Source organism: Stenella coeruleoalba (assembly GCF_951394435.1).
Source record: "Stenella coeruleoalba genome assembly, chromosome: 4".
NCBI lineage: Eukaryota > Metazoa > Chordata > Mammalia > Artiodactyla > Delphinidae > Stenella > Stenella coeruleoalba.
In genome coordinates, this window is record NC_137149.1 from 65,432,698 (window position 1) to 65,450,496 (window position 17,799).

Sequence of the window (17,799 nt, forward strand, 5' to 3'; positions counted from 1 at the left end):
CGCTTTCCAGGGTGCGCTGCCTCTGCTGTTTGTGGCTGCTGGGTCCCCCCAAACAGCTTAAAGCCACGGTATGCGCTTGATGACTGATGTGGCGTGGAGCCCCTTAAAGGAATGCGCCCATCCCAGGGTCAGAGCTCTGCTTTCAGTGTCCCTCCTGGATAGAGACTTTAGACCTTGCATGTGGTTGGGCGCTGGCCAAATTTCATTCTCAGGAATCAGGAACACCAGAAAGGGAAACCCATTCCCGTGTAAGTATCAGCTGCATGATGGAGGTCCACGGTATTAATCCTCAGTCGCTGTGTGCGCTGCTGCCTCTGTGATCACTGGCTTCTTCCGTCTTGAGTTAACGCCAAGCGAGTGATGCTACTGCAAACATCTTTAGCAGTAAGTGCCCTTTGACTGGCTGGACTGATGTGCCCTAGTTCATGTCCTCTGACCTCTGAATGGGAGGCCTCAGAGAGAGAAGAGAAGTCAGAGAAGATGACAGCTCCTGCCTGGAGTGGCAGTGGACTGAAAGGCCCGAGAAAATGGTATGGTTCACAAAAAGATGATGCAATGGCCAGGAGAACTGGGATATCTCTTAGACACCTTGGATCCAAGCTAAACCAGTTCCGTCCAGTTCCATCTGCAAAGCAACGCATTGTGGAGGGATCTGCCAAGGGTCCACCAATAAAAGATAAGAGTCAGAAGATCATCCTAAGCTGTTTTGACTTTGTTTCTCCAGTCTGAGCCTTGATACATGCTTTGAGTGTGTCATTAATGCTTTACGGTTTATCCGTGCCACTTACCTGCTATTGCTAGCATAAATGACATGGCCTAGTCTGCCAAGGTGTTTTTTTCTTTTTTTGCATGTGAGCAGGTGTGGAAAGAATAGTTCAGTTGTGAATTGTCCTATTAAACATTCTTTCTGACTCTCATTTTGTGGGCAGCCTAAATGGGAAACTCTTTTATTTCTTCCTAGCTCACATAGGAGCCGTCGGGTAAAGGAGTTGAACTTCTTTCTGACCTACTTGATTTCATTCTGATTCCAGGAGGGTCTTCAGGTCCAAAGAAGATATATACTACTTACACAATTCGTTTAATTTAATTTTAACATTCGCAAATAGTGCTTTCTAGAGGTAGGATTTCCATTCCATGCTCTGACTTGATTTAAAATGAAGGTAGGGAATATGTTAAAAAGGTAATCAACAAGGACCTACTCTATAGCACAGGGAACTCAATATTCTGTAATAACCTAGATGGGAAAAGAATCTGAAAAAGAATGGGTATATGTATATGTATAACTGAATCACTTTGCTGTACACCTGAAACTAACACAGCGTTATAAATCAACTCTACTCCAATGTAAAATACAAATTTAAAAAAATAAAATGAAAGTAGGGAAATAGTAATCCAGGGGTTCATGGTCTGGTTTCAGGTCCTATATGTTGAAGCTTCTGTTGCTATTTAGTAAGAGTGATAGACTTTTGTGAAAAGTGTGGTCTGCCTGATCAGTGCAGGGCCGAGGAGTACGAGTGTAGTATAATTAAAGCTCCACTGTAAAACAGGAAGTGATGAAGTTCTGCTTCACAAAGGACCTTGATAGTAGTGGGACAGAGGGTAGAGTGGGGAGTAAAGAAAATCTTAAGTAATCCCCAAATTTTAAGATGAAGATCCTAGCCATCGTTACCATCTGGATTTAATGTATGTTTTACATTCTTCTGAATCATAATACTACCATAGGAGAGCCTTATTGTAACCCTGGTTTCAGGGGGCAGGAGTAGTAGCCGTGCTCCACTTTATAACTGTTACCCTTTCAAAGTGCCTCCGTTTCCTCCAGCGTACCTTCTCCTGGGAATTCACAGGTAGGTTGAATGGCTGTTGGCTCCAATTCACAAATGGGAAGCCTGATGTAGAGAGAAGTTACACCTGGATCACACCTGGATCCCAGCAGGTGAGGGCAGGTTAGTGAGAGAGGGACAGCCTTGCCCACCACGTTCACTCTCTCCCCAGATGCCCTGATGTGGTGCTGGACCCTGCATCCATGGGCTGCCGGAGAGCAGTTAGCATGAAAGGAGAGAAGGAAGCGAGGCCTATAGGCTGCCTACTAGAACATTCTAGGTGGCCCATTTACTCACTTCTCACACAGCCTTTGAGACTAAGCAGTTTCTTCTGTATTCTACAATAAGGAACCGAGGCCCTGGTCTCACACAGCTGGTAATCACAGATCCAAGATCCAAACCCACCGCTGTCTGAAGGGGGAGCCGCCGTTCCACGCCAGCGCATTACCTACCAGGCTACCAGAGGAAACTGTGGCGGTCTGACGACCTCCCTGTCACTTGTATCTGTCCGTCTATCTGTGATTCGGGAAGAGACCTCTTTATATTCACCTGGGACTGAATGGCTGGTTTGAGCATAAGGAGATGTAGTGAGATTAACTCTGTGACGTAATTGTGTGATTGAGCAAAGCACACACCTTGGGAATTCATGTTCCCTTTTAACAAGTATTTACTGAGTAATTACTATGTGTAAAACGCTGTGCTGGGTGCTGGGGGATAACCTTAAATGAGCAGTAAATCCATTTTTCCCTCTCACTTCAAATGAAGCTTATTCTAGTTCACAGTATTGCTAATCATTGACCCTGAAGTACTTTATTAGTGCTGAAAGTTACATAAACACAATCAATAGGGGAATAGAGTATTCTTTTTGTCTTTCTAAATACCGCCACCATCACAATTAAACTTTATTAATTGCTTTTTTTTTTTTTGTAAGATGCTTATACCAACTGTAATTTGTCTGGCCAATTTTGTACTTGATAGTCTGTGGACTGACCTACTTTGCATTTTTTTTTTAAAAAAATCTCTTTGTTAGTGATTTTTTAAACTCATCTTTACTTTTCTATTTTCCATAGGACAACTGGGAAAATCATTTGAAGCCCAAACTCTAATTATCTTCTCCCTAACAGCAAAGGCAATTCTGATGAAATTTGTGCCCTCTTAAGGCTAATAAATTAGTCTGAGGGGAAATTTCTTAAACCCATATGTATGTAGTAAACAGATAAATGAAGGTCATCTTCAGAGACTGCACTATTCTTTTCAATTTCCAGAGCATCCAATACGTACTTATTGAGGGCCTAGTCTGGTCACTGTTCAGAGAACCCCAAAAGAAAAATCCCTACCATCATGAAGCTTATGTTGCAGTGTTCATCTATATTTGTTGGCAGAGCTGTCCACGAAATGCTGTTAAGTGTTTTGTGTAGAAGCGATTTAAATTTAAATATATCCTGTATGCAACAACATAGCTGAACCTCATAAAGGAAATATGCTAAGGAAGCCAAACTCAGAAGAGTCCATGCTGTATAAGTCCATTTATATAGCACAAAACTCAACACTAATCTGTGGTTTGTGAAAATTCATCAGGGTGTGTGTGTATGGTCTGTGCACTTTCTATATGTATATCTTACTTCAGTAAAACATGAATTAAAATATTCCAATAGACACAGAAATACATACCAACTGTTCATTGATCATTCCTAGATTAGCCGTCCATTAAGAATAACTTCTCTCCTCGTTTCCATAGATAATTTAGAAAACGCTATATTTGAATGTCTATTCTAGTAGGCCTGTTAATTAACTGGGAAACATTTTACCGGGGCTTCAGAATTAACACTGTTAATTCTGGGTAGAATTAACACTGTTAATTCTGGGTAGAATTAACACTGTTAATTCTGGGTAGAATTAACACTGATTATGCACTCTTTCTTGCTGTGAAGGAATCCATCTGCCTCCATGCAGTGATGGTTTTGGAAAATTGAGGGTATTAATTTAACCTTTAGCATCTTCTGAAACTACTCCCCAGAGAAACAGAAAATGGGTCTTACTTCTGGAAGAGAGACATTCACAAACACTTTCCTCTTCTTGATTTTGGCCATTCCAACAGAAACTTTGGGTTTTTAACTAGTGTCGTTGCCTTCGCTGTGCATGAAAATAATTATTAATGAATCAGACTGTTGTAGAATGACGAAGGTATCAGAGAGAAGGGTGTATGTGTGTGTCCACCCATGTGCTTTGGAGTGTTTTCCCTAAGATCATTGGAAGAGATCTTTAGAAATTACTCTTTTCCCTATAAATTGTTATAAACTGAACACAGGATCAGGTAATTTTTGCTGAAAACCCGCACATTTAATTTATTGGACTGAAAGCAGGACATTTTTTCTTTACTCAAAAAATTCTTTGTCCGCCATCAGAATGCATGAATGAACAGCCTTTCAGGGCATAGGTAAGAACCTTCTCTTAATATTCTCCTTTGCTGAAAGAGTCATTTGTGGGAGCTGCTTTTTTTAAATGTGCTTAAAATAGGCCCTCATAATGTTCTAGTTTTTATTTTCTAATTTGACCTTTATCTTTGTTTTAACAGACGCATTAAAACTTAAAATGCCTATATCGAAGAAGGTACAACTTTGTAGATCTAAATAATCAGAAGAATATAAAAGATTGTTTTAAAAAAACGTCATTATTTTTTAAGTTGTGGAGTATCGTCCACGTCTGGTTTTGATTAAAGCTGCCAGTTTTCTAGGAATTGTGGTTTTTGTCAGATGCATGCGGAAGGCACTGATTGGGGTTCTGGTTGGAGTTCTGGTTTGCTTTCAGAAAACTGCAGAAACACTCTTTGATGTTATTTGTGCAAGTGCATTAACACATCAGGGAAAGGGTCAGTAAGTGTGTGCTTCTATGCTGGGTGTCCATTACAGCCCATTACTCTGCACAGAAAGGCAAAGAACAGTTCAGCTGTTTGTGAACCATCTTAATACATGTTTGGGTTTTTCTAAGCGCCTTCTCTAAACATTGTGGGTTGCACCTAAGCCTTCTTGTGTTTATATTGAACAGATTCTTTCTTTGTGGGTAGCATGGGGATTTTTTTCATTTCTCCTCTGGGTTTTACTACACATTTTGCATTCTTCAGAAATGTCAAGACTTTGCTTTCATTTTCAGCAGTTAATGAATATTACTAATTGTCTAATGACACTTCTCTTCCAGTAGGATCAGCAAAAAAGGTTTGGCACACATACATTTCACTTGTAGTTTTTATTTCCAGCGTGGTTACAGCATTAACCTTCGTCTTACCAATCCTCTAATTTTGTATTTGGTCTTATAGATACGGACCGAGAACTCCTGTGTCTGATGACGCAGAGTAAGTTGTCTTGTATTTGTAGGAATACATTAATTACTAGCCTAAACTGCATGCTTCCAGTACTCACCACTAATTGAAATGCAATTAATATAACAGTGGATTGAAGAGCTAACTGACTCTTCTCTGCAGCCTCAGAGAAGCACTTGAAGTTGGAATGCAGAACATACGTTCTGTGCAGGAGAGATGAATGAAAAAGCCACTGAAGCATGATCCTAATATGCAGCTGCTGCTTAAAAGTTTACTTTTTATAGACAGAGCATGTGCAAGTTGTTCTTGTTAGTGTTCGGACGTTGGAACCCCTTCTGAACCACGGAATTGTTAAAAGGCTTTTCTGTGCTTTGCATTGAATTCTTGATATGTAAAGGCTTAGCCATGAAGTGGTCATTCTCGTAGCTACATTTTTTTTAAGCTAAGAAAGTAAATCCTAAGCCACGAATGATAGATTCAGAAGCCCAAGTTCCTCCCAGGTTGGAATAATATGAACTGTGGGCTGCTTGAGACCAAAACGTTGGGATTTCGTTCAAGTTCCGTGGCATAGTCGGGGGTCAAAATGTACAACATGACTTGGGCTGCCTCTCCTTGGTTTCCTCACCTCTCAGAGATGCATTTCCCATCCCCGGCCTAACATCCAAATTTGAAAAGAATCCACTCTCTCCCGTTTGTGACCACATTAACTCCATTTCAAAAATGGATTTCTCATAGGGAGAGCATTCTGAAACTGATATCCAAGGCAGAAGTTTTCTTTGCAGAATTCTCAGATTTAAGAAACATGATGAATATCTCATTCCAACAATAGCGGCCCACTAAGCCTGATGTCTGCCCTCCGGGAGAGGGATCTTGTGGCCTAGTGGGAATCTGGGCCATCATAAGAGTGGACCCTAGTATTCCCTCTGCCTGTCTTCCTGGCCTGATCCATAGTTTCAAGTCACCGAGTGAGGAATCTAAATAACAGTGTAGAACAGACAAACATCATTCCACCAATGACAACGAGATCAGGCCACAATTGACTGTTTTTGAATTGTGCTTTTTCCATGTTTGTGTTCAAGAGGTCAGCTTAGTCTGTACTTGTAGCTCGAAGCAGTCTGACTCGTGGGCCAAGTGTATCGGTTTCCGATGTGTGATGCACGATTGCTCTGTGGCCTGACACATGGAACATTCATGTCTCAAAACCAGATTCAGCCGGAGCTTGACTGACTGCATGAAGCTAAGTAGTCTATAAAATTGAGCCCTGGTTGTTGCTTTTAAAATCTACAGCGGCAGTATTTAACATTCACTGAAAAGAGGGTTATATAAGATTGATAGGCAAAACACTTCTTTGATTTGGTTAGCAAAAACATTTTGATAGAATGGATTTACTCTTCATCATTGCAAAGCTGCTGTGCAATTTGCCTAATACAGATCTCTAAAAAACCCTAAAAACTGAAAGAAAAGAAGCTACATTCAAGAGCTTTTGAATTTTACCTGTACCTGAATATGAAACCTCACCCTCAGGAGAAGTTAATGATTTTTTTTTAAAAAAAATCATTTTTTTAAATGATTTTTAAATCATTTAAAAATGATTTAAATGGGTGGGAGTGGGGACTCCTCTAAATTTACCAAAACAGCAGCCTTATGGGCCAGGGTGAGTATACAGAGCTTCTTTTCCAAAGGTCTTATCGAGGAACATCCAAAGGGCTGCATTTCTTTCTTGGAGTAGACATAATTTATATGAAACCAGGTGGGGAACAAAAAGAAAAGTTTATGTCAGGGTTTTGTTTTTTTTTAAACAGAAATTCATAACATGTTTTGTTCATTCCCCCACTATCTCCCTTTTTCAAAATCTTTAAGGACAACTATTGGCACAGACTCTATTTGTTCATAATTGACACATTCTTAAAATGCAACCCAATCAAAAAAAGATGTGCCCTTTAAGGAAAATGCAGGTCAGGGGCAGACCTACCACACAGGCAAACAGAAATTTCCACCTCCTGGCAAGCCACGAATGGCTCCCTGGATTTAGTTTCACCTTCTTGCCCTTTACTTCCACATGCCTCCTCTCCCAGCGGTCCCCTCCGAGGAGGCTGGACACTGTGAGAGCCAAAGGCCATTTTGTTCTTAATTCCCTTACCTTAGACTTGGGCCAGAAACAGTTTCCAGGCTCCCCTTGAGGTAATTTAATCCTGGCCCTCAGAAATGCCAACCTGTCACCGAGAGAGGCTCCTGGGCCCTGCAGCCAGGGGTCCGTGTCCCAGCAGCCCAAGGGCACGGCCTGTTGTGCTGAGAAGTATAGCCTTGGTGCAAGTCCATTTAACATTCTGGAACCTAGGCTTCTGCAGGGTCCCCCACCCAATCCCTAGACAGGTACTTCTTCATTTTGGAGGCTGAGTCCAACCTCTGAATTAGGGAACATTTTCTGAATGGTGACTCAGCTCATTTTCTGTCTACTATTATCAGTTCTGAGCTTGCTTAGTTCCTTTTTTTTGAAATGGTATAAAGATATCGCTCATAGTTTTATTATTTCTTTTTTGGGCCAGTTGGCTGGTGTTTCTTTAAAAAAAAAAAAAAAACTCTAGGAAAAAAATAGTACTTCCTGGTATATGAGAAGGCAGGCAAGTGTTTCTCTTTTTATTTCACTAACAAGCTTTTGGCCACATTCGGGCTGAGGTAGTTAAAACTTCATGGTGGGAGCAGAGATAGGAACCCGGGACAGAAGAAGGCAGTTCTGAAGGCCTTGCTCCCATCCTCTCCATGCCGGTCGAGTGAGATAAACAATTCTCAAATCCTGGAGGAAGCTGCCATTTTCTTCCCGGGGTCCCAAAAGAAGTCCTTGCTCTGTGGCCACCCACTGTGGCCTAAACCAAAATTCTGCCCTTTAAAAATTATAGATGGCAAAACTGAAGGAAGGGACCTCCTTCCTCTCCCACAATCTGCCAACTATTTAGTAGATTACAAGAGAGTCCCGGCTCAGAGGAGTTTATATCTTCTAAGGCCTTCACAAAGCCTGTAAATTGCCTTAAAAGATGAACTGACTGAATCAGACATATTTCAAGGTAAGCCTTCTTTAAACTCTGAAAGGAAGAATGGGATGAGTTTTGGTCCCTTTCTGGAAAGCTTGTTTAAGGGAATTTTGATCCATGAAGTTTAAAAACCATGGGTTAGACTTTTCTACCTAACTCTGCAAGTTCCTAAATCTTCCTTAAACCACATTAATAAACAGCATAAGCTAGGTGAAAAATCGCAGCCCCTCCTCTCTTTTGAGGGCTCCAGTTTACCTTTCAGGAAGGTACAGCTGCCACAATCAACACTGTCCCCTGAGTCTGTGGACAGCTCCTCACGTGGTGTGTCATGTCCATGCAAACAGAAGCCTCAGATCAAAGAACGTCCCTTGGCGCAGATTATTAGAATACTCTTGGGGAAAGCAGATTACAAGTGTAGTCTTCAGTGTTAGCTCTCTTAGGTCAGACTCAAATTGTGCGGCATCCAGAGAGAGGGGAGAGGCACCCACACGTCCATGCAAGTTCATTTGGGTGGACCGAAATGAACGTGGGCGGCCATTGCTTTGGGGTCATCTTCTCCTTCCAGAGAGCTGCCCGCTGAGGAACCCACTAGCATCCGGTGATGCTGCTACTGTGCATTGTCTGGCCATGGGCATGACTGTTTTGGACATCACTGATGATGTCTGGAACTAGTTGGCGTCTCAATGCATGGCTTTTCTTTTTCTTTGTGTTAAGCTGGCTTCAAAAATGGACTATCGGTCTTCTGTTCTTAAACAGCCCTCCACTCGATTTGAGTGTTCTATAACCCATTTGGTTCCCAGAGCTAGTCATTTCTTTGAGAGAAAAAAACGGGAAGATTTTGCTTTGGTTTTTATTTCTATTTTCATCTTGCTGCTTCAGCTTTCGTTGTAGCAAAGGTCTACATAAGCATCGCAGAAAAGGCCCTACGGTCTTGCCCAACATTTAATAAGCTCCCATAGAATATATCAATTATATGAACAGCCTAAAGGTTTTTAAAAATGGCTTTCCCAATGCTTTTGCTTTTAAAAGAGTAGATTCAGAGGTATCCTGACAAAAATAAAGTGAAATCATGGTGAGAATTTTAGGATACAAAGTATATACTGATTTATATATTTTATCCTTTAATCTTACCATAAAATATTTTCTTGATTCCAAGATGCCATCAACGCACTATCAATTTACAGACAGTTTTACAGGACATAGAAATAAACCACATCAAACGTATATTTCATTAATACATAGCTGTTGGATGCAACCAAAATTCAGAAAATACAACAGGAAAAGGTGGTGCCTTAGACTTGAAGCTGTATGATATAGTTTTTTTCTTTTTGAAAATGGAGAGATTGCCTCAGTTAACGGAGAAAGCATTTAAGCCAGCTCTTTACACAAAGAAGAATTTACTGCAATTAAGTTTCACTTCAGGGGACACCACTCTCCCTCGCTATAAATTCTCCCCAAGTTATACATTTTAACTCTCTTCATTTTACTTTCTAATACAAGTGAGACGAGCCCAGAGCTTCAAATACCTTTTTCTAGCCCTTTACTTTAAACATATATTGACCCCTACATATAAAATTAGATTGGCCTGATTCTGCCATCACTGAAGACAAAGATGGTCACATTTTTGCTTTTTGCCGCAAAAGGAGAAGAGGTGAGGCTGCTAGCATGCCCGCTGCTGCAGGCCGAGGGATGAACAGACTGCAAATCACGCTGCTGCCTTAAGCTGTGGAGGGAAGGGGGCAGTTTTTCCAAACGCGAGAGCGCCCCGCCGCGGCGGGACGTTGCAAATGCGCGGAGACTTGCGGGGCACTGATCCCTGTCCACCGTCGTCTGCTCTCTCCACACGCAGGAGCACGAGTATGTTCGACATGCGGTGTGAGGAGGAGGCCAAGGTGCAGCCGCACAGCAGGGCCCGCCAGGAGCAGCTGCAGCTGATAAACAACCAGCTGCGGGAAGAGGATGACAAATGGCAAGATGTGAGTGCCGTGCAGGGCCGTGGGCAGCGGGGAGACTGCTCTGCCCGCTGGGCTAGAGGCCCTTTGGAGCAGAAAATCAAGCGTGGCTGGAAAATCAGACTTGGGCTGGAAAGCCATGCAGAGGAAGGGCGCCCCTAGAGGGCTTCAAACGGTGACACAGTCCATGTGGGCATTAGGGAAAGTACCCTTGCTGAAGTTTGGCCACAAAAAAGAGGGGAGCAGAAGGGAGGCAACTGGCACGGGATGCAGAATTGAGGAGGGACTGTCTTTTGAGACTATATATTTGGAGTCGATGATAATAATGATGATGACAATGATAACTGCCAACATCGAGAGCGTACCAGTAACAGGTACTATTCTAAGTACCTTGCATGTCATCATTCTTTAATCCTCTCAATAATTCAATGAGCTAGCAACTATGATGGTCCTCAGTTCTACAGATGAGTCCCAGAACAGCTAAGTAACCTGTCCAAAGTCACACAGCTAGTGAGCTAGAGAGCCAGGATTGTAACCAGTAAGGAAGGCTCCAGGGCCTGACGGGGGCCTTGGGATCATCTGTGTGCTAAGAGCAAAGAGCCAGGGCAGGGGAGAAGCCTAGAGATAGGGATGAGAGGAGGAAGAGTGGATTACTTCATCCTCACAGAGCCATCTGAGGTGGCTACTGCAGATTTGCCTCTACCTTTAGTCAAAAAAGTTAACTTTTCTAAAGTTGATTAAATGTGGTAATAATTAGTGTCTGTGCACCTTATGTGCACTACCTCATTTAACCCTCACAACAGGCTTGTAAGAGTAGGTATTATTATCATTTCTATTTTAGAGATGAGGAGACTGAGGTGCAGAGAGGCTAAGGAACGTGCCTGAGATTCCAAAGCATGGAAGAGATAGAGCTAGGATTGTTTCTCACAGCCTTACTCCCACCCGTCCGACTCCAGAATCCTAAGTCCTCAACATTATGCTCTAACTGCCCATAGGATTTGTGGTGAGGTTCTTGAAAGGATCAGATGACTTAATACATACAGAATTGTTGGTTTTGTAAGACCCCAAAGCCAATTTTTTTTTCTGTCTTTTCTTCCTTCCCTGAGGGAATTGTAGGTCTGTGGTTAATTCCTACCATTCTGTTGTCAGCGAGTCCATTCACAATGCAGAGGTTGTAAATAGCAAGAAATGAAGTTTCTTACAATACCCTCTGAGGCAATACTTTAAAATTTGGCAACTGACATGGAATTTGATCACAAATTTTACATTACGGTGTTTAAGTAAATGCGCCGCCCTGCTATGGATAATGTAGATATTTCTGAAGGGCTCCTGCCTTCGAGGTAGTCCTGTTCCAACCAGACTTACATTGGATGTACAGGAATGTCTTAGCCTGGCCGATAGTCAGTGCTTACTCAACCCTGAAGAGTAGAAATGGAATTATGTGCAAGCCTGAAGAAAAATGTTCTATCTCCCTCCCCCCACCCCTGCAGGACCTGGCTCGTTGGAAGAGCCGTAGAAGAAGTGCTTCTCAGGACTTAATCAAGAAAGAGGAAGAAAGGAAAAAAATGGAGAAGTTACTGGCTGGAGAGGATGGGATGAGTGAACGAAGGAAAAGCATCAAAACCTACAGGGAAATTGTCCAGGAAAAGTGGGTTCTTTCTGTGGTTGTTCTCGTTGTTGAATGTACAGTATTATCTAGATGTGCTTTTCCTAAAAATCGTTGGTTATCACCATGGCTCTGACACCAATATTATACTTTCCTTCAGCTCTACCAAGGTCTGCTTTGCAATTCCTGTGACTGTTGCCTTTGTTCTTGCTTCCCCTCCCATGCCCATCCTTTAGGGAGCGGAGAGAGAGGGAGTTGCATGAGGCATACAAGAATGCACGGTCCCAGGAGGAGGCGGAAAGGATCCTCCAACAGTACATCGAGAGGTTCACCATCAGCGAAGCTGTCCTTGAACGCTTGGAGATGCCAAAAATTCTGGAAAGAAGCCATTCAACAGAGCCAAACTTATCCTCCTTCCTGAATGACCCCAACCCCATGAAATACCTGCGGCAACAGTCACTGTCTCCACCCAAATTCACTGCCACGGTGGAAACCACCATCGCTCGTACCAGTGTACTGGATGCCAGCATGTCAGCAGGCAGTGGGTCTCCAAGCAAAACTGTCACTCCCAAAGCAGTGCCTATGCTGACACCCAAGCCTTACTCCCAGCCCAAAAACTCTCAAGAGGTCCTGAAGACCTTCAAGGTAGGATGAGTTCCTTAAGGGTAGAACCAAAACTGAACCCTAGGTAATCACTGGAAGGAAGCATCTTGCCTCAAGAAGATGCAATTGTTTTTATCAAACAAAAGCAAAAGGTGTTAACATGTATGATTGTGAAGTTTATGTGTCTCTGAGATTTGGTTTGCAAATAGTTAAGGGATAGATGATTCCCCTCAATTCCTGTTTTTAATACTGATGGGCTTCCGTGAGATCGGTGGTTGAGTCATCTCCATGAGCAATGTCTGTTTCATAGTTGGATATGATGGCATGGTCTCTCTATAGTAGTCATAACAAACCCTAATTTAGCAGCACCCTAGGTATCTCCAGCTATCTGGAGGTATTGCAAATTCCTCAGAACAAAAGTTTGGTTGCCTTTGGCTTAAATAGAAGTATATACAGCTACCTCTCTTTTAGGAAGAAACTACCATCATATCTAAAAAGATGCTACAATACAAAAAAATAAGAATGCAAGGAATACATGGGATGTACTTGGTTCTCAGATGAGACAGATTTTTAAAATTTTTTAAGTGGGAAGAAAGTATGTTGTTTTGGGGGATGGAGGGGTTGCCAATGAATGTGTAAAGTGATGTACCAGAACCAAAGAATCGAAGACAGTCAAACGTCTTTTTTCTTCCTCAAATTCTAGTATTTTCCCTCATATCAGGAGGAAGTGCTCATCCTTTGTCTCAAGCTATGTTGACTATAAAGAAAAATCAGTTCTGATTGTCCCTGCACACCACATGGGTTCATAATAGAAGACAGGTGGAATTCATCAGTAGCAGACACGGACATGTGACTGTAAAGAAAGTTTGCTAAACTAAACTAATTGAGCAGTGGGATGCCATGTATCTTCCTATTGAATTTCAGAGGGAACCAAACCACACTTTCTGACTTTTGCTTAGATAACTCTGAATGTATCTTCAAAATCTGTGCCTTAGGCTTTCATGAAACAAAAGAAAAATGTCCTGGCTGTCTCATCTGGGTTGAATTGAGATGTTTATCCCTCGAAGGGCAGGGACTGTGTCCTTGTTGTTCATAGCTTCATCCTGAGTGCCTGGCATAGGTGCCTAGGCACTCAGCAACTGTTTATTGAATAAACACACTAAGTTTTTCCTGAGAAGATGAGCTACTCATCATGCAGACTCGTGCACACACAGATATACACATGATCATATGTGCTCGGCAGGCCACCTAAGTACCTCAGCAGCTGTCCTTCACCTAGGGCCCATGGTGATGCACTGTCTGCGATTTCATGAAGGAAGGTTTGATGTTGAGGTGGCCCAGCACAGGGATAGGGAATACATTTATTTAAGTGGGTATCCAAGGCAGCTGATCAGTTAATCCAGATGTCCACTTCCTATCCTTAATATAAGCAGCACAGTGTGATCATTTCAACAGAAGAATTAGGATAGATGACTTCATGGCAAGACTTTGGCCCTGAGAAAACCCAGTCCCTTGCCATTGTGGCAAGACAGTGTGGAGGCCTCGGGAGAGGTGGATTGAGGAACTGGATAGAGATCCTTTCAGAGCTGCAGCTCACCAATGAGCCCTCAACTCATCATAGGTCTTGATGGCTGTCAACCCTGTTCACAGCCCCACCATTGAGTGGGTGGACCCACTTGTATTGTAGTATGTAAATGGGACAGTTGTTGCCAGATAATGCCAGAACTGAAGCTAAGGGGTGTGTGTGTGTGTGTGTGCGTGTGCGTGTGTGTGTGTTTTCTTGTGGGGAGGAGGTGGGCACAGGAGACAGGGAATACAGGCTCAGTTTCTTAGTACAGTAGATTTAAGAGTAAAGGAAGAGCAAGTAAAAGGTTTAAGGCAGTGTTTTCAAACTGAGAGTTGCCACCTGTTGCTAGGTTATGAAATCAATTTAGTGGTTTGGAATCAGCATTCTTTTTTTTAAAAAAAAAGGGAGGTAGAATAGAATACAATGTTTAAAAAACAGCCTAGTGCATCACACATAAAAAAAGGTAAATATTATTTTGCAAAACTTCGTTTCAGTTATCTTTACGTGTGTGCGTTCAGTTGTGATTTCAACTTCATGGATCACAGACAATAGATATACAAGCCACTGACTTAGGGTAAATAAACTATAACTAGCATCTGCCCTTCTGTTAGTCCTTTTAAAAGATTTTAGAAGGTTTACTAAGAACAATAGCTAATATGTACATACTTACAATGTGTCAGATACTGTTCTAAATCCTGTGCATATATTAATCCGTAAAATCACCGTAACAGCATCATTAAGGAATACTATTATCATAAAGGTGAGGAAACCGAGGTTGAAGATTACATGGCTGTTAAGCAATAGAGCCAGGACTCACTCTGAGGCCGTCTCACTGCAGAGCTTCTTTTCAGGACCACGCTACATACTGTCAGACCTTAAGGCAGAGAATTCTAGATGCCTTTTAATAAGCCAGGCTAACCACTGTCACTCCTTCTTTCTCGCTCCCACCACCCTCCCTAGACATGGGTGCAAAACAAAAATATCTTAATACGCATGTCCTCTTTTTCTTGAAGAAACTGGGATGGTCCGGTTAACTAGAAATAGGGATTTACTGTCACATAGCATAGCACCAGGTTCCCTGCCCTCCATGATAGCTTCCAAAAAGTACCCATTGCTCCTGACCATGACAGGATAACCTGTGACATATTCCTGATCTAAGATGAGCTCCGCCTAATTTAATATGCTAATCAGAAAAAAAAAAAATCTCAAAGTTGTGGATTAGCAGTCAGAAAGTAAATGAAAAATTACTGGAACCCAAATATGCCCTCGATTTTCTATACTGCAAAATAAAAGCAGACCCACAGTAAGGTGAACATGAAATGTATTCTAACGTGAAGCAGCCTGAGAAGGCAGACCACCTTTTAAAGAAGCCTTCAAAGATGGCATTTAGAGGAGCCCTAGTTTCTAGAACTGACCGAAGCATATAAAAGACCTTATTCTTTGTTAGACCGTGATTATTAAATGCTAATGATTTAAGGTGCTTCTGAACGTGTTATTTTGTCATAATCTTTTGCTGGGGAATAGCATGTTCTTGTTCATTTCGGTTTTTACAGGTAGATGGGAAAGTCACCATGAATGGAGAGACGGTTCACGTTGACGAGGAGGAGAAGGAAAGAGAGTGTCCCCCCGTGGCACTTGCCCCCTCGTTGACCAAATCCCAGATGTTTGAAGGTGTGGCCAGAGTGCATGGGTCCCCCATGGAGCTGAAACAAGACAACAGTAGCATTGAGATCAACATAAAGAAGCCAAGTTCTCTTCCCCAAGAGCTGACAGTAAGAAGCAAACTTTTTTTTTTTCCTCTTCGGGATAATTTCAATGTGAAATAATCTATTTAAAAAAAAATAAGTAGGTCTTGATAACGATCATTTCTTTCTAGGAAGGTGTATTGGTTTGCTAGGGCTGCCATAACGAAGTGACACGAACTGAGTGGCTTACACAACAGATATTAATTGTCTCATGGTCCTGCTGGCTGGAAGTCCAAAGTCAAGGTGTTGGCAGGGTTGGTTCCTTCTGATGTCTATGAGGGAGAATCTGGTCCTGGCTTCTGGTGGTTTGCTGGCAGTCTTTGGAATTCTCTGCCTTATAGATGCACCACTCTGATCTCTGCCTTGATGTTCACATGACACTCTCCCTGTGTGTTGTCTGTGTCCAAATCTCCCCTTTTTATAAGGACACAAGTCATACTGGATTAGGGACCTACTCCACTCCAGTATGACCTCGTCTTAATTTAATTACATCTGCAAAAATCCTGTTTCCAAATAAGGTCGCATTCTGAGGTAATTGAGTTTAGGACTTCCACATATAAATAGGGGGGGAGGACACAGTTCAGCCCTAACAGAGGAATATAACAGAAGGTGTCATGTGTTACGAGTAAAAACCTTTTTCTTGTCCCCCTGCGATTGGTGTCTAGTGTTTTAGAAAAAGAAATAAATCTCTGAAATACCTTCATTTCTGTCTTTTCAGGACCCCATCAGACTTGTTAAAATAATTGGAAATAACTGGTGCCGCCAGAACCTGACTTTCCATCCTTGACAATATGTATAAAAGGGCATCTTTCTTATTAGTTTTAAAAAACTCATTAAAAATCAAATTAATTTTTTTATTGGTTTAGCCCCTGAAATCCAGTGTAATTAGAAGTACTATTGAATGGCCAAGCTGAAAAATGTAGGGTAATTCAAGAAGAGCAGAAGAGAGAACTCAAAATAACATTAGATTTGCTTATTTGGAGTATAAAACGTCATCAAGAAGATTACACTTTTTCTTAGCTCTCTCACCAGGGTTTGTGCTGGTTTTGCTGATCAAACCCCAACTGTCAGTACCACAGATACAGGCCGGCTTTTGGGGTAGAATCGGACTCTGTTCAGCCTTATCTGTTCTCACCAGAGGCTGATTTCTGTGGTTTTAATTTATAGTGTTTGGGTTGGAATTATAAAGGATGGGGGAAACTGTCACAAATTTTTCCCCCAGCACCTACAGAAGTTTGGTCCAGAGGGAAACTTGTCTTCCAGCTCCAGGGCTAAGTTAAATGACCCAGCTAGCTAAAGCCATCCAGAGGACTAGATATTATTTTTCTTATCTCCAGGATTTGTCTTTTGAAGAATAAAATATGTTTTTGCAGAGGAGTTGAGAGGATTTAATTCTTCCTCGCAGTGCTCAAGCCCTAGAAAGAGATTCAAAGTGGAATGGACCAAAATAACTTCCTCACCATGGTAACATGTTTGCTGGTCTCTAGGAGAAAAGTTTTGTGATCAAGGCACAGGCTGAATCCCTCAACCTGGAATTTAATTCTCCTTTTCATTTGCATGAATGTTACCACCTCTGAAGAGTCCTTATGAGTTATCATGAGATGGAAGACTGAGTTCTGCTAGGAGTGTGGGAACTTTACTAGTAGAGTCAACGTGAACTTATGCTCTTAAATTTAAATAAGTTCCCCCAATTAATTAGACATTGCAGTGGTAGGATTGCTTTTCTGGGACAGTTAGTAATTCTGTTCGTATTTTTCTTTTGCCACACTTAATGATGAGTGTTTCCTAAGTTCCCTTCATAAGTACCTTTCCATGACTCAATCTGGTTACTCTGTCCATCAGGCCACAGGCCCTTTGCACATACTGTTGAGCACAGTTCTTTGTCCCTGTACTTTGGAGAAGCAACAGTGTAGGAGCCACACTGGTCCCATAACAGAGGTACACAGGGATTAGTCAGGCCCAGTAGATTAATTCCAAGAACAAATCCTAAGGGCTCTGCTGTCAGGCACGTGTCCATTCTCTACCTTTACCTCTGCCCTCTGACCATTTTGTTGTTTGAATCTGGGAGGAACCCTGCCCTTGGCGGAGTAGATTTTTTACCAGCAGAAGTTAAAGGAATAAGTAAAGAGACCAGATGGTATAAGGTCTAAACTTCCCACAC

The 17,799-nt window shown here is 42.0% G+C and overlaps 1 protein-coding gene across 6 annotated transcripts in view; it reads left to right on the plus strand.

The window, feature by feature from the left end:
* Positions 1–17,799, plus strand: part of LIMCH1 (LIM and calponin homology domains 1) — a 342,867-nt gene that overhangs the window by 271,004 nt on the left and 54,064 nt on the right. For 3 of the 6 annotated variants that reach the window (XM_079919396.1, XM_079919395.1, XM_079919398.1), the window contains exons 9-12: positions 10,015–10,141; positions 11,608–11,765; positions 11,960–12,368; positions 15,447–15,665. In XM_079919396.1, the coding sequence (XP_079775522.1) occupies positions 10,015–10,141; positions 11,608–11,765; positions 11,960–12,368; positions 15,447–15,665 (913 nt within the window). Of the gene's footprint in view, positions 1–422; positions 684–5,133; positions 5,170–10,014; positions 10,142–11,607; positions 11,766–11,959; positions 12,369–15,446; positions 15,666–17,799 lie in introns of all 6 variants that reach the window. The other 3 variants (XM_079919394.1, XM_079919397.1, XM_079919399.1) reach the window with 2 other exon arrangements.